We start from the raw sequence: 26,473 nt of genomic DNA, 5'->3' as shown, positions 1-26,473 counted from the left end.
GTGTTTCTCAGCTCCTGGAGGCGACCTTCACACAGTGACACCCCCCACTCCCAGCTCCCCATATTCTATTCAACTCGAGTTCAGGCTGGGTGCAGTGGCTCATGCCTGTAATCCTAACACTTTGGAAGGCCAAAGTGGGTGGATGGCTTGAGCCCAGGAGTTCAAGACCAGCCTGGGCAACGACATAGTGAGATCTATCTTTATTAAAATATTCAAAAAAATTAGCCAGGTGTGGGGTACACATCTGTAGTCCCTGCTACTTGGGGTGCTGAGGCAGAAGGATCACTGGAGCCCAGAAAGTTGAGGCTGCAGTGAGCCCTGATTGTGCCACTGCACTCCAGCCTGGGTGATGGAGTGAGACCCTGTCTCAAAAAATACACGTGTGTGTGTGTGTGTGCGTGCGCACGTGCGCACCCATGTAGTTCAACAACAACCAACCAAAGGATTCTCATTTCTGTATATTTACTTATGATACTAAAAATATATGCTCTATCAGCTTCCAAAAAGAATCTGATTCCAGTCTAAGATGAGCTGAAAAAGTAAACTCTGGAAAAATCACATCTGGAATTGCTTTACGATTTGCTTCAAATGTTAATATAATTTCATATGTCTTTGGTCTACTACTATTAACCCATATGAGGTACTGGAAGAATATGCAGAAGCTACGCTGCCTAAGCAGTGACTGAGAAGGAGGGGAGGGGCTTCAGACATGAGGAACAGCAGGAAGGGCTAGTGTCCGGGCCTCGCAGACCACAGAGTCAGGGAGCTTCCTGGGAGAGAGTGCCCAGAGTTCAAAAACCTGGGTTTCAACTCCAGCTTCTTTGACCTTGAGCAAGTAGGTTAACTTCCCCAGCCTCTAACTCCTCACCTATAAATGGAAAAGATTGGCAATAGCATTGGCATTGCCTGGGCAGTGAGCCCTCAGCACCTTCCCGAAGTCTGCAAGGGTGCCACACTCCTGGTCCGCCTCCCCAGCAGGAAACTGGAGTAGGCTGACCAGCGAGAAGTCAGGCTTCTTCCCTCCAAGGGCACACTCTCAAGATCTTGGGGCATCCACATGAATCCTTCTCTTTTCCTTAACCTTTTGGAAAGTCATGCCGACTCTACAGATCCCACCATCCCTTGTCACTGCCATGAAGTGGCAGTGTGTTTTCTGCCTCCTGAGAAAACTAACACTGATTCCATAGCATATCTGAGTGGCTGATGGAAACTGCTGAAAAGGCCAGTACCCATGTGGAAGGCTCTGGCATCTCAGGCACTAGCACAGTGACCCCAGGGCCTCTGTGGGAGTTCATCCACGCTTTTGTCATTTCGAATCCTTCACAAAAATCATAGACCAAAAAAAATCGTGTTCTCTAAGTGGAGCTGAGGGATCACCCAACCCCTCTCATTTTCAAAGATAAGAAAACTGAGGCCTAGAGTGGGTAGGCTAAGTATTAGCTGCCCAGAATGGAGAAGCTGCTGGCCCCAACCAAGCCAGGCACTATGCATTAACAGCCCACGATATATAAGGCCATCTACTAACTCACGCACATAAGGAAGGCAGTTTTTTATTTTTTTGAGACAGGGTCTAGCTCTGTCCCCAGTCTGGAATGCAATGGTGCAATCACTGCTCACGGAAGCTGCAACCTCCTGGGCTCAAGCAATCTTCCTGCTTCAGCCTTCTGAGTAGCTGGGACCACAGGTGTGCACCACCACACCCAGCTAATTTCTTTTTAATTTTTAGTAGAGACAAGCTCTTACTATGTTGCCCAAGCTGGCCTCAAACTTCTGGGCTCAAGCAATCTGCCTGCCTCGGCTTCCCAAAATGCTAGGATTACAGGCATGAACCCCCATGTCCAGCTGAGGAAGGCAGAGTTTAAAACCATACCATGCATCAACAAGATCAAGAAGCCTCCCTTTGAATCTATTTATCTAGCTATCTATTCAATTCAGTAGTCAGTAACTAAAATGCACTGTAAATTTTACCAATAAACATGTGGCATCTCTCACAAGTGAATACAAGGCAAACTATAAAGGAAATTAAAAATAACTTCATGGCCGGGCATAGTGGCTCACCCCTGTAATCCCAGCACTTTGGGAGGGTGAGGCAAGCAGATCACCTTAAGTCAGGCGTTCTAGACCAGCCTGGCCAACATGGCGAAATCCTGTCTCTACTAAAAATACAAAAATGACCTGGGCGTGGTGGTACACACCTGAAATCCCAGCTACTTGGGAGGCTGAGGCAGGAGAACTGCTTGAACCCAGGAGGTGGAGGTTGCAGTGAGCCAAGATCACGCCACAGTACTCCAGCCTGGGTGACAGAACAAGACTCCGTCTCAAAAAAAAAAGTAATTAAAAAAAAGGAAAATAACTTCATTTACTCACAAAGCCCATTACTAGTTCCAAATTGTACTCCAGATCATTCAAGAATGGATGTGAGAACAAATGCCCCGATGGTGGTGACCGAGAGGGCATCTGAGGAACACATGCATCTGTTGTCACTATGATTTCGTGGCAGTCACCTACAGGTCCCTGGGAACGCCAACATCACACTGGCTAAGGCTAAGTCACTTCACGAGGATCTCCCCAGCAAAGGGCCTCAGTAAGGGTGCAGGGCAGGAAGCCCTGGTCGTATCAGGAGGGGAGCACTCACTTTTTGTGCTTCTCTAGCCAGGCAGCACTGTCTGTCAGGAGACAGAAGTTCTCAGTGACCAGGAGGTCCAGCAGGCTGTCGTGGTCAGCCTCTGCGTACAGTTTGAGCAAGGCTGTGTCAATGTCCTCCTTGTAGCCATTTGCTACCTCTGTGCTGCGGACCTCGTTCAGGTAGCTCATGAGGAAGCGTTTGCACTTGGCCATCTTCTCCTGGTCCCCCTGGGTCAGCTGGTTCAGGTCTGCGTACTCATGAAGAGGAGGGTGGGACCGGGTGAAGGAGGAGGAGGTGGGCAACAGGAAGGGGTAGAGAGAGATCAGCTCCCGGACATCAAGCTGGCCGCTTCTGCAATTACAGTGTCAAACTAAATGAAGCAAAAAGAGAGAAGAGTACACATAGGCACACAAAACAGCACTGGAGGGGAGTGCACGGTGGCACACGTTCACTGGGGGCTGGGGAGCTGGGGACAGGGTAATCACGTCGGAGTGACCGTTCTAATCTGCAAGTGCAGCAAAGCATCATCCAACTGGGGGCTGCCACCTGGCTCCAAAAAAGAACAGAAGGGACGAAGGTGAAAGACACATACACAACTGGCGTGAGAGTGGAACACCAAAATGCCTATGATGAAGAGAATACCCAGCTGAGCCTGGAAACCAAGGCAGAAAAAGCAACACCCGCGATAACACACCATCAGCGTCTGCGGCTGTGCAAAGGCAGCATCACAGCTCTGCTGAAACCAGCATTTTCCTGGCACTAAATTACAAACAGATTTGTTGAATGGTCCTTAAAGAAGGGACTTTATAAAAACATTAACTTACAACTTCCTCACCAACATCTCACAACAGAAGACACAGAAATATTCATGTGGCCATTTCTGTGGGGACTCTCGTAGAATTTCAGAGCCTAACATTGGGATGCAACAACCAGTTCCTTTCCCATCTCCTCTTCGGAACCTGCTCGTCTTGGCTACAATCAGAACAGGAGCTGTGGATCTCAAACCTGGCCCAGTGTCAGACCCAGCTGTGGAAAACCTCCTGAGGGAACAGAAGCAGGGACCACCTCACCTCAGACACACGGAATGGTGAGGAAGGATCCAGGATCCATGCTGCGGGCGATGTTCAGTGCATCCTCTTGCACCCAAGCTCTGATCAGCTTAAAGCCTCCTCTACTGGCTTCCGCCTCTGGCTGCCCTTCCTTCCGCTTCACTCAGCCTCTCCTGACCTCCCATGATTTGTACAACCATAAGATAAATTTCAAACCTCTTAGTACGGCATTCAAGGCCCTTCCCAAACTGATCTCAAGCTACTCTACAACTTCAGCCTCAAGCATCCCTCCCACACCCCAACACTGCTACTAGACCTGCTTATTGTGCCAATTTGTACATTTCATGCCTCTCAGCCTTTGCTGTTGTTGTTCCCTTGCCTAAAGCAGTGGTTCTTGGTGAAAAGCAATTTTGCTCCCTGGGGAACATGTGGCAATGCCCGGAGACAATTTTATCATGACTGGGGTGGGGGTGTGCTATGGCATCTAGTAGGTAGAGGCCAGGGCTGCTGCCATTAAACACCCTGTAATGCACAAGACAGTACCCCCCTGCCCGAAGAATTATCTGGCTGAAAACGTCTACAGTGCCACAGCTGAGAATCCCTGATCTAAAGTACAATTCCTGATTTGAGAAGTTTCTGCTCATTGTTTAAGATCCAGGATGAATCCAATGAAGATTCCTCCACTGGCTCATGTGAGCCCATGCAACAACGCTCCCACAGCAGGGCGGCACCTGTGCTGCAGGAAAGGCACACATCCAGTTTCCAAGCTAGAATGGGCATGCCAGAGAAGCAGGCACTGGGTTCCCCTTCCATCCACTGCTCAGATGCTCAGGCCACATTTGCTGAATGAAAGAAGAGCTGAACCTAGCTGATACAACGACAGGCTGCAGGTTGTCTAAAGGAAGAGACGCAGAGCCCACGTCCCCAGGTTACGTATGATCAATTTTCTCTTAAGTATCAACCATAACTAGCTGGTAACTGTGGCCTCCGGCACGGCACTGAGAAGGAGTCAGAGGACGGGTCCAGTTCAACGAGGAAAAGAAAATCACAATTTATTAGCAACATTTGCTGTGAGCACAGAAAAGGAAGTGGAATCATCTTTGTCTTAGAAGTGTCTTCTTCAAATATCAATTCTCAGGCTGGGCATAGTGGCTCACGGCTGTGATCCCAGCACTTTGGGAGGCTGAGGCAAGAGGATGACTTGAGGTTAGGAGTTTGAGACCAGCCCAGGCAACACAATAAGATCCCGTCTCTATAAAAAAATAAAAAATTCTCCGGGTCCCGTGGTGGCATACACCTGAAGTCCTAGCTACTCAGGGGGCTAAGGCAGGAAGATCACTGAGCCCAGTAGGTCAAGGCTGTGGTGAGCTAGGATTGCAGCACTGTACTCCAGCCTGGGAGACAGAATGAGATGCTGCTTCAAAACGAAAAAAAAAAAAAAAATCTGTTCTCTCAGTCACACTTTGGACCAAAGCAGCGTAGCAATCTAAACTTAAGCCATTAAGAGAGTGAGGTGCGAAGTACAGAAACGTCATCCTAATAACAGGCCCCACATCTATTCTCTTACAAAATCTGAGGACTGTTCTAGGAATCCATCTGAGGACAATCACCTAATGTTTCAGATTAACCCACGAGAGAAAGGAAGACACCTTGGGATACACCCATGACCCTGGTGAGGAGGTCTTCAACACTGTAGGGCTGACACAAGATATGGCAGAAAAGAGCCTAGGTCCAAAGGGGCAAAAAACTGACTTAAACCCCGAAGCCACGGGTCTTGCCAAGAACAGAGAACAGCACGTAAGAGTTGCATAAGCAAAAGGTTATATGGGGCATCATTATTCAAGGAATGATTCCTTCTTTACTCAGAAATCCATTCTCTACAGCCAATTTTGTAACTGTAATCCTTTTCAGTACTGCCATCCCTCAAATACCCAGCATAGAGGGAAAGATTAGAGCCACCATGGATGTAAGGAGGTGGCTGGTCATGAGCACACCTATACAGAACAGGCAAGGGAGGCATTCTGCTCAAGTCACTACTTAGATGAAAATATCTATTCAGGGGCTTCCTGTACATGTATTTCTTAGATAGCTGTAAACTGTACAGAATCTATCCTGGAGAGACATTCTGAGAAGTTACTCTAAAGGCAGGGCCTGGGTAGGATATTTCAAGACTTTCATAGCAGGTCTAACTTAATCTTCTGCAAAGAGTGCTGAGCAAGGCCTGGGATGGCTGACTCCTGCCTCACTGAGCACTCGGCTGTGGGGCAAGGGCAGCCGGAGGCGGCGTGACTGCGAGGCGTGCCTGTAAGGCAGGCGTGGTGGGCGGGGGAAAGGGGAGAACACACTCCACAGCCCACAGGCACGTCTGACAAGCACAGGAGTCACTGCAGTGCCAGAAGGGACCTCCTTAAGAGAAGCTCAACTTTCTGAGAGCTGAAGGTCATTAGAGGATGACAGAAAGTTTCATAGGTCTTCCCAGAAGCACTGTGTTCCCCGCCACCCCACCCCAAACTCACAGCGTCTTGTAAAATCACTGGAGAGAAGCAAGAGCGAACCACAGCGCCTTCCTAAGGGGTCCTCAGCGTGCTGTCAGATCTGCTCTTTAGAATTTTCTCCTGGCAAAACAATCTTGATGCCTCCACGGGACTAGTGTCTGTGCCCTTCCTCTGCTCCCACTCTAAGACACAGGCCAATTAAATTAAGGCTCCGGGTGAGGGGTGATGCCGAGGAACCAGCATTGGCGGGGTCTGCTGTCACAAGCAACCCCCACCGTATCCCCCTGAAGCACATCCTAACCATGCAACACATCCCACCGCGACGTCACACCGGAAACGCAGGTTCTGGCCACAGAGGGACGCTGTGGTGGCAGTCTTGCTACCAGCACCTCAAATTACCTGAAGAGCTCTTTAGCTTCCAGGAACTGAAGTTGTGCAAACTGTATAAATCCCGCCTGCTGCAGAATTCTTCTGTACATTACCTGCAAGGAAAGACAGGTGTAATCTCTTAGCGAATCTTGAAACCACCACGGCAGGGTTAAATTCATCTAACCCTAAATAAATGTTTGTTATAACATAGAAATGTAAAATCACAAGCTGAGGAAAAAACAAGGTGTATATGAAATTACATATGTCTGTCTCTTCATGGTTTTATTTTTGTAATTCTCCAATCCTTCCCAAATGCACTCCTTGATCTCCAATTCTCCTCCTCATTAACTCACAGGGCTTCAACGAGTCCCTGTACTTGTGATTGCTGAAATGGATATCCACAACCCTGGTGTTTCTGGCAGTCCAGGAACTGCCTGGCCTTCTTCCACTCTTCGGGAAATGAACTCACAGTACCACCTTTCAGAGCATCCCTCAGAGCACAGGGCCAACTCATTTCATAACAAAACAGATAAACACTCAGGCTTTCTTAGTCAGAGATGCAGAAATGCTGCATGTTCCATCTCCTGCTGGTGATGTCCAACCCACACTAACACACCAACATCTGACACTCCTGCAATAAAGGGGCCAGTTTATCACGTTTACTCCACTATGACCCACATTTCCATGACCGCTTTGTTCTTGTTACATGCAGCAATAGCAGAATGCACGTTAGGAATCTGCTGTGTGGTGTCTCTGATCCCACGACCTGCTCCGTCACCGTCCAGTATGGCTGGTGTCCGAGTCCTGCCCATCGTCTATATGAAATGGCTCCTGGACGTGTTTCTTCACTCCGTTCCTATAGATGCCACCACCATAGCCCAGGCTCTAATCGCCTCGAGAGTAAAGACTGTGTTTTAATTACTCTCTGACTTTGACACCTCCTCCTTTTAACACATCCTTCCATTTGACAGCCACACATTCTGTGAAGGCACGACACAGACATCACTCACCTAGCGTCTCCCACTACTAGCCTAGTGTCTGCCATTCAGTCGGTGCTTACGGATCAATTCTCTGATCCATTTGTATGAAACTCCACTTCCACTGTCACTCACTATCCCCATCTTACAGGTACAAAAACTCTGCTCAGAGATGTTACATTCTTAGCCCCAACTTACTAAAGTGAGAATTGGTTGGACCGTGATTTAAAACCAGGCCTTTCTGATTCCAGAGGCCAGATCTTTCCACTCACTGATTCTTCCAGGTACACAGCAGGCAGTTGGTATGTCACCCACTGAAGGTACCAGGGAAGTGGAGCCCCAGTGCCGAAGTGCTATCAATCCTGTTCTCTTAAATTACTTTTCAAAGGGCTTTCACTCAGCACCAGAAGACAGGGTGGAAGGAAAAAAAAAAAAAAAGCTTTCACTACACAGTAGTTTTAAAGGACTCTCAGAAGCATAGCAACCGTTCCTCACGTACTTCCAGTAGAAATCCCTTTAGAGACGTCAGAAAAAGCAGGCTGCTTAAACCTTTCAGTTTTCTTTTTACCATCTGTCTTTATTTTTCTTCCCCGAAACCAGCCATTTCTGACATAAAGACCGAACCAATTATGTCACCCAACAGTAAGCAAAAGGGAGTGAGGCAAAGTTCTGTTGTCTGGAATGCCAGTCACATTTCCGAAAGCAGAAACACTAGAGGCCAGCCACTTAGCAAAAGGGATGCAGAGGACCCATCAGCTGCTGGAGAAGAATTCTCAATCACACCCAGGCTTGTTGAGGAGAAATCAGCTGAACGGCAATTTATTCCTCACGGCGGTAGGATTCAAATGGCATCTACTCTTCCCCTATCTGCGGGGAAATGGAAATTACTTTTGTGGACATTCCAGATCTCAAGAAGGGGTTATTTTCTATACTCTAGTCTGGGAATGCTACACGCGCACTTCGAAGGGGAAGGCCAAGAGGTTCTTCATCCTGGATGTAAGCATCACGGATGCTGAAGCCCAGGATGATATAGAAAGCACCGCTGGATTCCACCTAAAAATGCCTGATCAGAAACTTTACCAAGCATGGCCAATTCTTGGTTCTCTGAAGTTGACGGTCTCATTTCCAAACTGTCTACTACCATCGATGCCTCCTCCTGCTCTCTGCTCAGGTGATCCTGGGCCATAAAACCTGGAGCCAGGTAGGCTGTCAGGGAAAAGACGAGACGGATGAATACATACGAAGGACAGAGAACAAGAAAGTCCGTTTATCTCCAGAGCTAACTCATCAGTGGAAGCTCCAAGCTTCTTTTTTCATTACCAGCTCATCCCTCATTATAAGGCAGTGGTGCAAATTCCCAGGTGAAGAGAGTAAGTCAGCAAACTAGCCCTCTGAGGAGCCACCCTATGTCTACTCTGTACAGAGGCTACAGACCAAACACCTGGCTGCAGGCCAGGCTTAAGAGGCTGATAGATTCTGGAAGCAAGCTGAAACTGAAGTCAAAATCCTTACTATTAGCATTATCTTTCTGAACTGAGATTTCTAACATTTGTGATTTGAGGAACTGGAAGAAGATTCTAATCTAAAGGTTTCTAAAACTGTTTCCAAGGCTGCATTGTCTAAGTTAAAGATCACACAAGCGCTTCTGGAGAGAACAGTTCCTCCAAACACTAAATTCAAAGGGCAGCTTCTCTCATGGCTCCTTACTATGCACTGCCTAACAAAATACACAACCTTTCAACTAATGGAATGTTACTCAGCCTTAAAAAGGAAGGAAATTCCAACGCATGCCACAACACAGATGAACCTTGAGGATAACGTGCTCAGTGAAGTCAGCCAGTCACAAGACAAACACTGAATGATTCCCCGGATACGAGGTCCCTAGTGCAGTCAGGTTCATAGAGACAGAAAGTAGAATGGGGGCTGCCAAGGGCCGGTGGGGGTGTAGGGCGGGGAGGTGGGGAGTTAGTGTTCAACAGTACAGCGTTTCTGCCTGGGAAGATGAAAGGTCTGGAGATAGAGGGTGGTGATGGCTGCACAGCATGGTGAATACACTCAATGCCACAGAACTACACACTTAAAAATAGTTAAAATGGTAAAATTTATGTTATGTATATTTTGCCACATTTTCTTTTTTTAAAAAAACTTCTCCAGGTAGATTTTTTCCCTTTACTGAATTTTGGTAGTAGCCAAAGTCTTCTCATTTCTGTGGTGATCTGTGGTGGAGGCTGAGGTGAAACGCTCTAAAATCAGAATGTGTGGGTCTGAGTGCAGGCTCTGCCCGTCATTAGCTGTGTGGCCATGGGCAGGTTATTCTGACACTCCACGTGGCATCTTCATCTTTATAGAGGGAGCAGAATCGTGCAACCTCAGAGTTGGGGTGGGAATTAAGAGAGTGCAGTTGGGTGTGGCCATCACAACAGTGCCTGGCGTGCAGTAAGCACACAATAAATGTTGTCTCTGTCTTTAGGCTGAGCCTGTAATTAGCACTCCTAACTAATGCCAGGCTTTAACTTTTTCCATCACCTTCCAGGTCTGTCTGCTTGATTCTATCACATCTCTGTGAGTAATGGAGGGAGGTGGATAAATCCTTTTATAATGAAAGAAAGACTTACAGAAAATTAGATCTTAAAAGGAAACTTCCTACAAGCAGCTGGAACAACCACACGGTGGCAGCACTGACACTATCACGTGACAAAAGCCAGTTCCTCAAACACGGTGCCTCAGGTGGCTACACCAACTCCTAGGCCACATGTGATACAAAAACACATCAAGTGGTGAGGCGTGGATAAGGAATATAATGAAGTCATTTACTGCAACTCAGAAAAATACTTTCTTTCAAGTCTGTAAAAACTGGATAGGTCAAATGTGGGCTCAGACTAGAATATTTTTCACAGCTATAGTAAGAGTTTTTTGAGAAAGGTGACAACCACAACCAAATGTGTCTGCAAATACCACAACAGGACACACACCAGGTAAACCCTGGAGCTGAGGGGAGATGAACAGGCACACAGGGGCGACGCAGACTCCTGAGCCAGTGCTGACAACAGCACGAGCAGGCTGCCTCTCCCCTTCCTGAGCTTCCCTCTCCAGGGCTCTCGGCTACGGCTGGTTCTTTAATTCAGGGATGGGATGGGGCTAAGAGGCAGTGGGTCACCCTGACTAGATTATACGATCGACTGCAGACCTGGAGAAGGGAAACTGGCAAACACAGTTATTGCCAGCCAGCTACCAATGCACAGAGGATAGTCTACTCCTGGCGTGGGGCAGACCACTAAGATTCATGTTATAATGCCCCGTTACATGGAGAATAAAACAGGAATATATGAGACATAAGTATCATTCTTGTAAGTATAGCCAAATTCTAAACAAAAATTGGCATGAATGTTACCATTTTAACTATATTCATACCAACCCCCTTTTTTTTAACTTATTAAAAAACCATGTAAGTTATTGTCTAAACAGAAACATCTTTCCCAAAATATATTAGGTGGAACATGAGGACCATGGCATTCTCCTTGTTAAAAAGGCAATGCATCCTGATTGAATAAATTTGTAAACAGGTGTGTATGTATGTGTATCTATATATGTAAATGTTGTTATATAAAATATATAAACTGAAATGCACTTACTTGTGTAGATATAAAAATACAACTGCATCATGTATAAAATGATGCATTTCTATATATATATAGAGTATCTATATCTATAGAATATAGATATAAATATATAGAATATATATATATCCCTTCTTGAGGGTGCACAGAAAGATAAAAATATAATAATATATAAAATATACCCTCTTAGGGAATCACAATAAGTATTAGAATATTAGAGGCTCTGAAAAAACCTTCAATTAAGAAACCCAATTAACTTAACCTTCCAAAATAGAACCTTCCTCCCACCCTGCACCTGTTACTGTCCCTGCACAAGTGTTTGGTGAAACAAAGTGGGAAGCCTTGATTCAGAAGGAAGCCTGCAATGGACACATGCAAAGCCCAAAAAGTGGTCAATTCCAAATATGGGAACAGGGAAAGGAGGCTGCGAGGTGGTGGCAAGAAAAGAGGGAGAGCACACATAAGCAAAATTTACAAAAAAAAAAAAAAAAAAAAAAAGGGTCCAACCTCTCTTGGGCAGGATATACACAAAAAATTGCAACACTGGTGACTTAGAGAGAAAAATGATGTGCTAAGGAAGAAAAGGACATTTGCCATTTGATTTTTCTTTTAACCACACGCATGCATTTTTTTCTTCTGTACTTTTCAAAATTCAAAATTCCTAAGTAATATATTCAATATGGCTCAAATTTTGAGGCATTGAAAAGGGATACAGTGAGTCCTCTTATTCCTGTCCCAGCCAGCAGATGCCCTCCAGAAGGAATCAGTGCTATTAATTTCTTGTGTAGTCTTCCAGAGACATGTTATGTATTGACGAGCAAATACTGTTACGCCATTTTAATAGTGGTAGCATGTTATGCATGCTCACTGGCACTTTGTGTAACTTATTCTACCTTAATGCTATGTGTTAAGCCCTAAAGGCCTTGACACTCTTCCTGGCTGCACAGCGCTGCAGCCCCCATCTGGGCTATAATACATTTAATCATGCCCCACTGGCAGCCTCTAGGTTTTGTGGTTGTTGCTTTTTAACAAACAATAATGGAGTGAAAAGTTTTCTACATTTGTTATTTTGAATTTCAGTGATCAGATCTGTAAAATACACTTCTGGGTATGGAATTGTAAGTTTTAATGTCGACAGATATTCTTGAATTGCCCTCCCAAGAGGCTGTATCAATTTAAATTATTACAGGACACCTGAAAGCACCCGTTTCCCCACTTTCACCAGTATGGTATTATCAAACTTTCTGATCTCTGATAATCTAATGAATGAAAAATGTATTGGTGTATTCTTATTGTGCATACCTCTATATGAGAGACAAAGCATCTTTTCATACATCTATTAGATAGGCAATTCTTTTTTTTTTTTTTTTTTTTTTTTGAGACAGTCTTGCTCTGTCGCCCAGGCTGGAGTGCAGTGGTGCAGTGGCACAATCTCGGCTCACTACAACCTCTGCCTTGCGGGTTCAGGTGACTCCTGTGCCACAGCCTCCTGCATAGCTGGAATTACAGGTGCATGCCATCATGCTTGACTAATTTTTGTATTTTTAGTAGAGACAGGGGTTCACCACGCTGGTCAGGCTGGTCTCGAACTCGTGACCTCAAGTGATCCTCCCGCCTCAGCCTCCCAAAGTGCTGGGATTACAGGTGTGAGTCGCTGCACCTGGCCAGCAATTTCATTTTCTATAAAATGTGTTCATGTTCATTTTTCTATTGGGCTATTCATATTTCTTTCATATATCCCAAGGAATTCTTTAGATATTAGACAAATTAGCTCTCTTTCTGTGCTGCAAACTACAAATACTTTTCCTAATTTGCTATTTCTCTTGAATTTGTTTATAAGTTTTGCCATGCAGGATGTGTATATGAGTGAGAGAGAAAGAGAGATAGAGAGAAAGAGAGAGATAGAGAGAAAGAGAGAGAGAGTGTCTATGTGTGTGTGTGTGTGTGTGTAATTTAATTTTTTCTTTATGGATTCTGGGTTTTCAAATAAATTATTTTAAAATATTCCAAAACCAGCTGGGCACGGTGGCTCATGCCTGTAGTCCCAGCACTTTAGGAGGTCAGGGTGAGCAGATGACCTGAGGTCAGGAGTTCGAGACCAGCCTGGCCAACATGGTGAAACTTCATCTCTCCTGAAAATACAAAAAATTAGCTGGGTGTGATGGCACGTGCCTGTAATCCCAGCTACTCGGAAGGCTGAGGTAGGAGAATCCCTTGAACGTGGGAGGCGGAGGTTGCAGTGATTGTGAGATTGCGCCACTGCACTCCAGCCTGGGTGACAGAGCGAGACTCCATCTCAAAAAAATAAATAAATAAAATGTTCTAAAACCAAGGTATCTGGGAAGGTGGTGGCTGTTATGGACGGAATGCTTGTGTCTCCCGAAAATTCCTATGTTGAAATCATTCCCCCTAGGGTGTTAGGAGGTGTAGTCTTGGGGAGGTAATTAGGATTACATGAGGTCATGAGGGTGCAGCCCTCATGAATGGGATCTGAGTAGTACCCTTATAAGAATACTGAGAGAGCTTGCTTCTGTCTCTGCCATGTGAAGACTGAGAAGACGGCCATCTACGAATCAGGAAGCTGGCCATCCCCAGACACCAAACCTGCAGACACCTGGATCTCGGGCTCCAAACTGAAAAATAAATGTTTGTCGTTGAGGTCACCCAGTTTATAGTATTCTGTTCTAGCAATCTGGGATGACTAAGAAAGTAGGGGTATAGTTTTTTAATCTCTCAGTCTCCTCTGAAAAGAGACAGAATGATTGGTTCATAACAGCACTATTCACCACAGCCTAAGGTGGTAGCAACTTATTCATCGACAGATAAATAAGTAAACAAAATGTGGTAGGTACATACAACGGAATATTATTTGGCCTTAAAAAGGAAGAAGATTCTTCCGTGCTGCAACATGGATGAACCCTGAGGACATGCTGCTAAGAGAAATAAGCCAGTCACAGAAGGACAAATATTGTATGACTTTACTTCTGTGAGGTTCCTAGAGTAGTCAAATTCATAGAAACAGAAGCAGAAGTGGGGATTGCCTGGGCCGGGTACAGAGGGAATGGGTGGGCATATAGGGGGAAGGGGGAGGTGACTTTGCAGGCTCCAATTTGCCATGTGTGCCAACATGGAGAAATCTGACATAAAAGAAATCTGTATGCTTTGAGCCTCTAAGCAAACAGATCAAGTCACTACAAGGGAAAGAAACCCAGATTGTCATCAGATTTTTCACTGTAACTCTATCATGGTAGAACATATTTAGGTTCCTCATTGAAAGATAAGACGAGTGGAAGACTTTGTATCCAGCCAAACTGGCCCTCAAGGATAGAGGCTGCAATGAACAGTCACTGTCATCAAGAAGCACAAACTCAGGAGACAGTGTCCCCATATTCCCACTGTGAAATATCTCCGAGGACTGCTTTAGAAAACCAAAATGACTGGAAAGACATCAACAGAAAATTTGATGGTGGACATACAACACATAGAACTAAGAGACCAAATAGCATGCGGAAGGTGGAAGGCTCCATGCTCTCAAAAAGTACAGACAATATAACCTGCTGTAAATCGCAGGTGCGTGGGGTAATAAGTCCTTAGCTCTGCCCAGAGAAAAGTACAGACAATAACCCCATCAACAAATAGGGAAGAACGAGAGATTATACAAAAAAGATGAGATGCTTGCTGACTGCCTACCGGGTATCAGCTGGGAATTGAGGGCTATACCTCCAAAGCAGGGGCTGAGGAACACAGGGGAAGAGTGATGAAGACGTTACTGGCTAATTTCAAACACAGCTCCAAGTGGGGAAGCAACAGATGTAGAAACCCTCCCAAAAAAGAGAACGTAGAGGAATTTTATAAGGTGGATAATATTAAGGTAACCATTAGAACAAAAAAATACAACACAAACACTCATACTAAAAGACAGAAAAGAAGGGAGGAAGAAAGAGAGACACAGAGAGACAGTGGGAAGAAGGAAGGGAAAGAAAGAATGGGGGGGTAGAAAGGGAGGTAGAGAGAGGGGAGGGGGGAGAGAGAGAGAGAAAGTGAGAGAAAGAGAGAGAAAGAACATGCAAATAAAACAGACCACACAGTAAAAGGAGGGAGGCAGTGAATAGAGTGAAGGAGAGAAACTGAGTTTAGACTTCTTTGAATATACTTTGTTTTACTGATTTGACTTTTGAGCTATCTAAATATTTTAGATAATTATAAAACAAATTAAATTTTAAAAAGCAATCCCAAAAAAAATCAAGTCAAATGAAACAAATGAACCTAACTACATATATAAGAGCTGGTGGCAGAGCCACACAGAGGAGAACTACCCCATGTGACATTAAAACAGTAATTTGAGTGTACAGTCTAGCGAGATTTTCCCTAAGGATTAAAGAAAGAAAGAAAAAAAAAAAAAAAAAGCAAAGCAAAAACATTCATTGAACGAGCGTGGAAATATGAGCACTGACCAGACACTCAGCACACAAAGGAATCAGTGCTGATTTGGGGGAGTGACAGCAATGGTACTGTGGTTACATTTCAAAGAGCATCAGTGCTTTTAGAGACGTGTATTAAAATGTTTTTAGATGAAATGGAAAAAAAATCTATCGGAGCTCAAGCGTAAATATAAACGCTATCCACACTGTGTGATAGAAATGAAGTAATATTTTGTGTGCGACATAAACCTTTGTCTATAGAGCAGGATGTCCCTTTACTGTCTCTTATTTTAAATACAGCATTCTAAACCGTAATATAATTTAAGGCCTGTTTTCTAAAGTTCTGAACAACCCTTTTGGCTCGAAGAAATGATCCTTAATCCCAGCCCCACAGTCAAACTTCTTGACAAACCCCTTGCTAATTCGGAACTCAGAGAGGTGAAACCAGCCCTTGCTTTAAATGAAGGGAAAGGAGTGCAATGGTGAAGAAGTCTACAGAGCTCAAGCTTCTTGTCCTCCCCCTTCCTGATTTCTTTAAGCTTGAGGTCTAGCATGTGGTCACAAGCACTCTAAGACTAAAAGAAGCAATGTACTTAACCAGATGAGCTGAATTTAATCCTTTAAAACATATACATTTATGAAAAGTCATTTCTAAACTTTTTTTTTGCATCAATATTGTTTTATTGTTTAAGGTTTCCATTTCAAACAAAAACCCGGTGCTGCCAATCCATTATATCACAGCTCTGCTGGACGGCCAGTTGGAAGCTCTGAATTACTCATTCATTCTTTCCTTGGTATTAAAAGGAAAGAGCTTACCCAGGACCTAGGGGAGGGAGAAGCGTGGAGCTGAGGGGTAAACTGATAAATGGTATGGGCTGTAAATCGCAGGTGCGTGGGGTAATAAGTCCTTAGCTCTGCCCAGAGGAAAGGGAAGGCTTAGTGAAGAGGAGATATTTAAGCGAGGTATCAAAACCATTTTATCAAGTAGAGAAGTATACTCCAGTAATTGCAGGGTAAAGGGCGCCACGGGGAGCGCCAGTCTGACTTAGCCAGCCTGATGTCCAGAAGCATGCTTGATCTGCGCTGCCATGTCTTGTCTGTGAAATGAGGACAATGGTACCAGCCATTACCGAATGCTTTTGAGGGTTAAAACAACAAATGTTTGTAAATGCCTTGCAGGGTTCCTGACATATCATCGGGCTCATTCCTTGTTTGTTCTCTTTGTCTTCCACCCTTTGAGGCAGAAATGTAGGAAGTAGGCATGTGCTTCACAGGAGTGTGTGTGTGTGTAAAAGACAAGGAGGCCACAGAAGAGGGTGGGGTCAGCCGAGCTTCAAGGCTGTGGACTTGACCTGGGCAACGAGATGCCCACTAAAGTATTCTAAGCAAAGGACTTGGTCCGTAATTGAGAAAGATCATTTCCACATAGTTGCACGGAAGATGGACTGCAATCACACACAGAGGCTGTTAAAAACGCAGGCAAAAGTGAGCATGGTCTGAATACCAGCAGTAACAATGGGAACTGAGAATAATGGGTGAACTCGAGATAATTCTGAAGGTGTATTTCCAGGGCTGGAGATAGGAGCTTGCAGTAATACAAGGAGAAGCGGGAAGCAGGTTAGAAAAGAAACAAAACAAAACAAAACAAAAAACCCTGAGATATCAGATTGGAAAACAAGATGACTACTATCACCTAATACTGACTGTGTAGCTCTACTCTGGCAGAAAGCATAGGGAAAAAAAGAGCAAAAATCAGATAAAGAGCATTGAAAGCCTCTGTAAGAAAATGTTAACACGCTTAAAATGTGCACATGGTGTGTGTGCAAGGAGGGAAGACTCCACAGTGGCAGCTGTGAAAACCTTGGAATGTGGCCCCCCGGACTTCCACACATCCACCGAGGGCAGCTCGCAGGAGAGGAGCAGGCGCTGAGAGTGCGCGCAGCATTGGCAGGCCTGGCGATCTGCCTCTGGTCTGCACCTTCCCCTCCAGGGCACCAGAAGCTCAGCCGCTTTCTTCTTTTTGCCTTTGCTGCCCCCTGCTGAACGCTAGTAGATCAGTCTTACTCAAAAGAGGAACAAAGATGAAAAGTTTATCAACGTTTAAATGTAGAAAAGAGGTCCTGCCCGCCTTCACAGCCCACAACCATAAATCACACAAGCTGTCTTCTTTCAGTTTCAGAATCTACCCTCTGCTGCACAAAGCACCTGAAGCCAAAGAGCGTTTCATTCCACAACAATCACACTGTCATCTCTAACATCTGACCGGCATTATCAAGAACTTTTTATTATTAATTTAGATATTCATACGAAGCACACAAACATATCAACATTATGTTTTGTTCCCCTCAAATATAGAGTAACTGGAACAACCTAACTCATCAAGTAATAGTTTTTAGGAGACCCGATTTATATCAATTGCATTTACTATACCAACTATATTTAAAATGAGGGTTTCTCAAGTGCGTTAAAAATGTTCTCCTAAGGAAATCAACTAGATGGGGTTCCTGCAATATCAACATGGTTAGTAAAATGGTTATCAATATGGTTAGTAAAGCTTTTCCTATAGATGAGAGAAATCTAAACTAATTCAACAACTTCCTGACAAATACAAATTCTAAATTCGGAGACAAATTAACCTGACCTCACTCTTTTGCTTTGTAAGAACTATGTTCTTGATCCTTCTCTGAAGGTCCACGGAAGAGGAAAGTTGATTAGAAATACAAGCCCATATCTAAAGTAGCGGAATTAAGTCAGAAGTTGGAAGCCTGACTTCTCCACTGTTGGCAGTGCCTGCTCAGTCACAAGCTGTTCGACCGCCCTAAAGCCTGTTTCCTTATCTATACAACGTGGATTCATTGAGAAAATTAAACAACAGATATAAAAGCGGTGTGTACAGCCCGGTACACAGGAAGGGCCAATGCACGTTAGTTAAATCTGAATGTCCTCTAACTGGTGACTTAGAGGCATATTTCTGTGACCAGTTAATTACAAACCTGAAATTTTTCCTTCGGAATGTTCCTCCGGGCTCCTTTTGCTAAAACCAAAGCCTCTTCTACTCTGCGGCTTGCTAGAAGATCCTGTATTTGTTTTTCCAAAGGTAATGGAACCAAGATGTAAACTCCTTTACTTGTGGCAACGATCACTCTTCCTGGGAAGAAACTCAGCATTGTAAGAAAGAGAGAAAACATACTGCCTGCAAAAAAAACACAACTGCTTTCCCCAAACTGGATCATTACCTGATTTGTTGAACAATTTTGCCATAGTTTTCTCAAAGGAATTCCTACAAAAATTATAAATTATAATGCTTTTATTTTTCCCACATTGTCAACTGTCAGAAAAGGGCAAACTCTTACTATGACATTTCCAAAGAATAACATCTTGGGTTTTTTTGCCTTTTTTTTTAATTGAGAAATGCTGGTGAATGTAAAATCAGTGTAGTAAACACATAATACATAGCCCAATGAAGATGGAGAGTGCAATCAGGGAACATTATCAATAAGAATGTACACCATTTTTAAAACATTCTTTTCCCTCCAAGTTAGTTTACATAAAATTAAAATGTTAATGTGATATTTTGAAGCATGAGATAATATTTCATCCTCATTTGCCAACCAGAAATACCTCCAAAGTCTTGCCATTAATATATTCATCTCCCCACAGTCCTGCACGTTAACCTGGCCCACTGCCATTGTCATTTTACCTGTGAGCCCCTCCACAGGTAGTCTGTGGAAGAGTCAGAACTGTGGTCCAAGACGAGCTCCTACTACTAAGCTTCCAAATTAAATTTGGTTCCTTTCTGCAGAAACTTTCAGCTAAGCACCACCTGTTTATAGGAAACAATCTAACTCTTTCTGTCTTCTGTATCACAACTAAGGCAGTTTTTCTCATTCCCAAGTAACATTCTGTCCTTCCTCTGCCTGGAGTCACTTTTCCCAGGAAGCCTCCCTGTGTTCCCACCCTGGGCAGGTTACATCATCGTCCTCTGTGTGTCCACCACACCCTGAGCCCGCCTCTACCACTCAACAGGCACGGCACCCCAATACTGCTCTGTGTGTGTCCCCAGCGCACGCACCACAGCCCCACTGGAATTAACCCACTTAATGGCAGAAACTGGGAGTCTTCTTATCTCCTGTAAGCATCTATAAGACAGCACTTGGCACAGGGAGGGTACTAAAATCCTTCGTTTGGTGAACTAAAATCCTTAAGTGGCAAATGCAATGCATAAATCTAGATTCATTCCTGGTTGGAAGAAAATATGATAGAAGCCATTCTTAGGTCAATTGGGGAAATCCGAATATTGGCAGGACATGAGATGGTATCATAAATTAATGTGAATTTTTTTCAGGTGTGAAATGGCATTGTGGTTTTGTAGGAAAATGCCCTTATTCTTGGGAGATGTGTGTGAAAGAATTTTGGGATTAAATATCATGATATCTTCCTCTTACTTTCAAATGGCTCAGCAAAATGGTAACAAGTATTGAATCTAGGTGAAAGGTTCCTGGTGGTTTACTTTGTCTCTCTTACCACTTTTCGGAATGCTTCCAAGTGTTCAAAATAAAACTGAGGAAAAGTAGAGTAAATCCTTCACGTGGCTCACCATACACATGAAATGAAATCCCTCCTGCCTCCACCTCCCCGATTACCCTGGTCTGCTGCAGCCTCAGCTCACGCTGCCCCTTCACACACACCATGCACTACAGTCACAGTGAACTGCTTGTGTGGCCTGAAGCCCACAGTACCCCCTTTAACGGATTCGCATACACCTTTCTCTCTACCAGAAGGTGCTTTCACACAATATCTGCTTGGCTGACTCCTACGCATCCTCAAAGGTTTGGCTAAAACAGCACCTCCTTCAGGAAGTCCTCCCTGCTATCTCTAGGAAATACTTTCTCCTCTGCTCTCACAATGGGCCTTATTCCATCGTGATCACGCTTTTATACTGCCATAGCTATTTGTTTAAATGTCTGTCTCCCCACTAACTGTGCAGGCCCTGAAGCACAGAGGCTGTACTGGAGTCATCTGTGTATCTTCTATGCCTCGCACAAGGCCCAATTCCTAAATGATATTTACTGAAGAAATATCACGAAAGAGTTAAGTAAATTTCACTAAGACTTCTATGTGAATGAGTACCTTCAAAGTCCTGTAGGATGTGGCCCTCCTTAAAGGGCAGGGTCTGCTTCTGTTGCTGATCCAACATGCTGTGGACTGTGATGAATTCGTCATCGAGCGCTATGACGTATGGAAAGGACACAGTCGCCCCAATCACGTTCTCCGACCAGTGCACAGGGGCGCGCTGGGATATCCCTGCGACTGTGGCAAACATGCCTAGAAGTAAAAAGAAAGAGTTAGGTGGGCTTCCAAATAAGCATGGTATCTTTTTCCTGTAGCTATGTCTAGATGCAGAACGTCCCCTGCCCACCAGCAATTTTCTTGTACAGTCCTGGATTTCAAGAAAGGAAAAATAATATAATATGTTGTATGTGTGAAGAGCCCTACAGGAATTTATTTCTGTGAAGAGAACTACCTTACCCAGAATGTATATCTGATATTTACTTCCAATTCAAAATGAGGTTGTAATAATATTACCACAAACTTAGCAAAATAAAAAATAAAATAGGCCGGACGTGGTGGCTCAGGCCTGTTATCCCAACAGGTTGGGAGACCAAGGAAGGCAGATGGTGCTTGAGCTCAGGAGTTGGAGACTAGCCTGGGCAACATGGCGAAACCTCAGCCCTACAAAAAATATAAAAATTAGCCAGGTGTGGTGGTGCACGTCTGTAGTCTCAGCTACTTGGGAGGCTAAGGTGAGAAGAACACTTGAGCCCTGAAGGTCAAGGCTGCAGTGAGCCATGATCATGCCACTGTACTCCAGCCTGGGCGACAGAGTGAGAACCTGTCTAAAAATAGATAAATAAAATAAAACAAAATAAAATAAAAATGAGGTCAAAAATACATTTCCATATAAGCCACATGACAATTTATAAAGCATGTGTCCTCACGTGAGGACAAAGTGACTTTCAAATAGGGTGTAATCCTGAGGATTCTGCTGAATTTCTGCTCAAAGAACATGCTCTAGACAGTACAACTCTCGTGGTCACATGGACACCACCACTATCGCCCAGCCTCACCCTGGAGGTCAAACAGGGTGCCTGCATTTACCTGCTCACGGCTGAACATCACCCAACCAGAGAACTATGCAGCACAGAGGCCCTGATGATTGTTTTTAAAATAAAAAGGGCAAGGGCCTGGGGCAGTGGTGCTTGTCTATAATCCCAGCTACTTGGGAGGCTGACACAGGAAGATTGTTTGAGCCCAGAAGTTCAAAACCAACCTGGGCAACATAGTGAGACCCCATCTCAAAAAGCACTGTCATAGGACAGTGCTTCAAACCACAGGTTTAAAGTCTGGTGGTTACTATGCTGTAGATAGAATCTGTATATAGATACTGTGTGAGAGGTGTTACAAGTGATCTTTCAATTTGCTTATAATTGTGCCAGTTACAAGCAGAACAAAACTTAAGAAGGTTGGTTCATTTAGCCTGATGCCCATGTAGCTGAGACACGGTGCATCATAAAGATTATTCACTATTATTTCCCATCAATCCTAACACTACAACCAACAAAGGGTAATGGAGTAAAATCTTTTTTTTTTTTTTCTTTTTTTGAGACAGAGTCTCGCTCTGTTGCCTAGGCTGGAGTGCAGTGGCACCATTTTGGCTCACTGCAACCTCTGCCTCCCCGGTTCAAGCGATTCTCCTGCCTCAGCCTCCCGAGTAGCTGGGATTACAGGCATGCACCACCACGCCTGGCTAATTTTTATATTTTTAGTAGAGACGGGGTTTCGCCATGTTGGCCAGGCTGGTCTCCAACTCCTGGACTAAGGTGACCTGCCTGCCTCAGCCTCCCGAAGTGTTGGGATTACTGGCGTGAGCCACTTTGCCCAGCCTATCAAATCTTTATAACTAAAACAGTTAGGTATTGGTACATGAACAGGCAAATGAACTGAGAGAATAAAACAGAAAGTCCAGAGACAGACCCAATACATTAGGAAATTTAGTACACATTAAAGGCCATCATCAGTAAGGAAAATATAGACTCTTTAATCAGTTTGTTGGGAAACTGGACAGCTATATAAAAAAGATAAAATTGAGGTTGGCCACAGTAGTTCACACCTGTAACCTCAACACTTTGGGAGGCCACGGCAGGCAGATCACTCCAGTCCAGGAGTTCAAGACCAGCCTGGGCCATGTGGCGAAACCCAGTTACTACAAAAAATACAAAAATTAGCCAGCCGTGGTGGCGGGTACCTGTGGTCCCAGCTACTAAGGGGAATGAGGTGGGAGGATCACTTGAACCAGGGAGGCGGAGGTTGCAGTGAGCTGAGATTGTGCCACTGCACTCTGGCCTGGGTGACAGAAAAATACCCTGTCTCAAAAATAAATAAATAAAAATTTTAAAAAGATAAAATTCAATGTATTCCTCACACTCTTCACTATAAGAAATGAAACTGGCCAGGTGCGGTGGCACAGGCCTGTAAACCCAGCACTTTGGGAGGCCGAGGCCGGTGTATTACTTGAGGTCAGGAGTTCGAGACCAGCCTGGCCAACATGCTGAAACCCTGTCTCTACTGAAAATACAAAAAATTAGCCAGGAATGGTGGCACCTACCTGTAATCCCAGCTACTAGGGAGGGTAAGGCAGCAGAATCATTTGAACCCGGGAGGTGGAGGTTGCAGTGAGCCGAGATGGTGCCACTGCACTCCAGTTTGGGCGACAGAGCTAGACTCTCTCTCAAAAAAAAATAAAACCACACAAGTACTAGAAGAAAACACAGGTGAATTTGTCTTTAACCTGGAAGACAGAGAAATCTTCCTAATTACAACTCAAATTCAAGAAGCAATATCAGAAAATATTGATACATTTGATTGTACAGAATTTTCTTTTTCTTTTTGAGATGCGGTCTTGCTGTGTTGCACAGGCTGGAGTGCAGTGCCTAGTCACAGGCAGAATTACAGAGCACCACAGCCTCAAACTCCTGGGCTCAAGCGGTCCTCCTGTCTCAGCTTCCTGTAGCTGGGACCACAGACACATGCCACCACACCTGGTGAGATTACATCAAATTTTTTTAAAAAGCTTTTGCACAGTAAAACATGGAAACAAATACTTGAAACTTACATAACAGAGAAGTTGGTATCTCACATATATAAAGAATACTAAAAAAACAAAAATAATTTTAAAAGGGCTAGAGATAAGAAGAGATAATTCCCATTAGAAGAAATGTAAATGGTTTTTAAACATGTGAAAAATGTTCAACCATGCCCATAAACGAGGGAAATGGAAATTAAAACTACACTGTGAAACCATTTCTCATATACTAGACAGGCAAAAACACACAAGTTTGGACAACATCCTCTGTGGGCAAAGCTGGAGGGCAACAGGTACTTTCATAGGTTGCTGGGGAGAAATAACATGGTGCAACCTTTATCAAGGGAGACTATGGCAACCCCTCGCATTTATACTCTGACTCTGCTATCTTCTTTCTAGAAAGCTTTCCAACAGATACACTGAAAACACACACGCATACACACAAATATAAGTCCCTAGGAATAGCTAAAGCCTGAAAAAGACCCCAAATGTCCATCAATAGATGGACGCATTATGGTACCTCCACACAGCAGAATAGTGCACAGCTATAACAATCAGGGAGGAATACCTCTACATTATACTCTGAAGTGACCATTTTAATATATTAAGTAAAAAAAAAAAAAGCAAGGTGAGGGAAAGTATGCTACCATTTGGCCAAGAAGGAGGAGATACAAATATTTACGTATGTACGTTGTATTTTAAAATGCAAGAATAAACCCTAAAAATAAAGGTTACCTATGGGAGAGGGAGACTTGGCAAAAAACTGGCTGTAAGCTTAGACCTCTTTGATGATATCTTGCTGTATCCATCTGTCCTGGAACTTTGTAAACGTTTATATAATAAAAAATAAACCAAAGCAATTTCTAAAAATCAAAAGTAAAATGAAACAAATCTAACTATAAATCTAGTTGATGGCATAACCACACAGAGAAGAACTACTCCAAGTGACTTTGAAACACAGTAATTTGACTATATTTCTAATATCCTAAGGACAGAAAGAACCACAAACCATCAAAGTTTCCAATAATTATACTGTGGGAGCGGTAGTGTTGGTCCTGTTACTCTGTTGTATGTACTGCGGGATAAATCAAAGGAGTAATTATGTTGAGGTAGTAGAGAGGTAAGATCTTTGGTGTGGTTGAAAGCAAATACAGGTACAATGATGGATTGGTTCTATCAACATGATTTCACAATGAAATTATCTTTACAAAATATATACTTGTCCAGGTGTAGTAGTGCACACCTGGAGTCCCAGCTACCTGGGAAGCTGAGGCGGGAGGCCTGCTTGAGCCCAGGAGTTCAAGGCCAGTCTGAGCAACACAGCAAGACCTTGTTTCTAAAAGAATAAAATAAAACAAAAAAGACATACTTCCCAGCACTGTTTACTGAAAGAAGGGCCTAGAAACATGAGCAACAAGCACCCCTAGCTCCCAGACTGTGGTCTGTAAACATCAGGGCTTTTTGGAGAAATGGCTGAAACCAGACCCAGGACAAGAAATGTACGAGGTGAGTTGGGAACATCCTGAAAGTCAAGGAAGCAATCAGATTTCTAGCGGCATGAAAAAGGGACTGAAGCGTCCACCTGAATAAACTCCCAGCAGGCATGGATGAAACCAAGCACATCACATACATTTACGTCCATGAGTTTATAATGATACTTTTCAGAAAGCCATTTCTGTAAGACAGAAGAGACCCCCATATTGAAAACTGAATAACCGAATTGATCAGGGCAGTAACTGTCAATAGCTGTTAACATTACAGAGTGATGAAGGCATTGTGTAACCCTGACAGAGGTACTCTACCACTAGGAAGTAGTCTTGCCACCCCACAAAACAAGCAAATTTTAAAAAACCCTGAATCTCCTAATTACTAATTGAAGGAAACACAGAGGTAGAGAGGCATGTTAAACAATACTATGGGAATGAAATCATTAAAATCCAGATTGTGGGACACTATACGTGAAACCACCCAATTTCTTCAACAAAAAAATTAAAGAAAAGCAAAAAAGAGATGAAGCAGAAAACTGACATTAAAACAGAAAAAGTAACAGATCAATTGCAATGTATGGGCCTTGTGTGAAACTGATTCAAACAAACTGAAAAATAAACATACAAACACTTAAACATAAGTGTATGTATGTATTTATGTCTATTGTGATATATGCTAATAGGAGAAATAGGGCACATCTAGATATATTGGATATTAAGGAATTACGGTTAGGTTTTTTAGGAACTGTGGTTTTCTTAGGTATCTGTAACTTAGAAATATGTACTAAAATGTTTACAGATGAAATGCTATGATGTCTGGGATTTGCCTCAAAATAAACATGTATAAACTGAGAATGCCTGATGTTGGGTGATATCTCTACCTGGTTCATTATGCTATTCTCTTTATTATATAAGTTTACATATGTTTTCTACAATAAAAAAATTTCACAGTACAGAATTCCTCAATTTTTTGAAAAAAAAAAATGTGGCTGGGCTAAAGAATTTTTTCTTCAAAAAGTAAGACTATAGTGTCAAACCATAAAAAGACATGGAGGAAACTTAAATGCATATTACTGGCTGGGCGCAGTGGCTCACACCTGTAATCCCAGCACTTTGGGAGGCCGAGGTCAGTGGATCCCTTGAGGTCAGGAGTTTGAGACCAGCCTGGCCAACATGGTGAAACCCCATCTCTACTAAAAACACAAAAATTAGATGGGCATGGTGGCACATGCCTGTAATCCCAGCTACTCGGGAGGTTAAGGCAGGAGAATCACTTGAATGCGGGAAGC

At 43.8% G+C, this 26,473-nt stretch overlaps 1 protein-coding gene across 3 annotated transcripts in view; it reads right to left on the bottom strand.

Moving 5' to 3' along the window:
* The window catches only part of TGFBRAP1 (transforming growth factor beta receptor associated protein 1), a 65,692-nt gene that overhangs the window by 14,496 nt on the left and 24,723 nt on the right, over positions 1–26,473 (bottom strand). For all 3 annotated transcript variants that reach the window (XM_030921488.1, XM_030921487.1, XM_030921489.1), the window contains exons 3-6: positions 20,685–20,879; positions 18,548–18,702; positions 6,570–6,652; positions 2,636–2,977 (exon numbers count right to left, since the gene is read on the bottom strand). In XM_030921488.1, coding sequence (XP_030777348.1) covers positions 2,636–2,977; positions 6,570–6,652; positions 18,548–18,702; positions 20,685–20,879 — 775 coding nt within the window. The remainder of the gene's footprint in view (positions 1–2,635; positions 2,978–6,569; positions 6,653–18,547; positions 18,703–20,684; positions 20,880–26,473) is intronic.

The sequence above is a fragment of the Rhinopithecus roxellana genome, chromosome 17 (genome assembly GCF_007565055.1).
Source record: "Rhinopithecus roxellana isolate Shanxi Qingling chromosome 17, ASM756505v1, whole genome shotgun sequence".
Classification (NCBI taxonomy): Eukaryota; Metazoa; Chordata; class Mammalia; order Primates; family Cercopithecidae; genus Rhinopithecus; species Rhinopithecus roxellana.
This window is presented reverse-complemented; position numbering and strand designations above follow the sequence as displayed.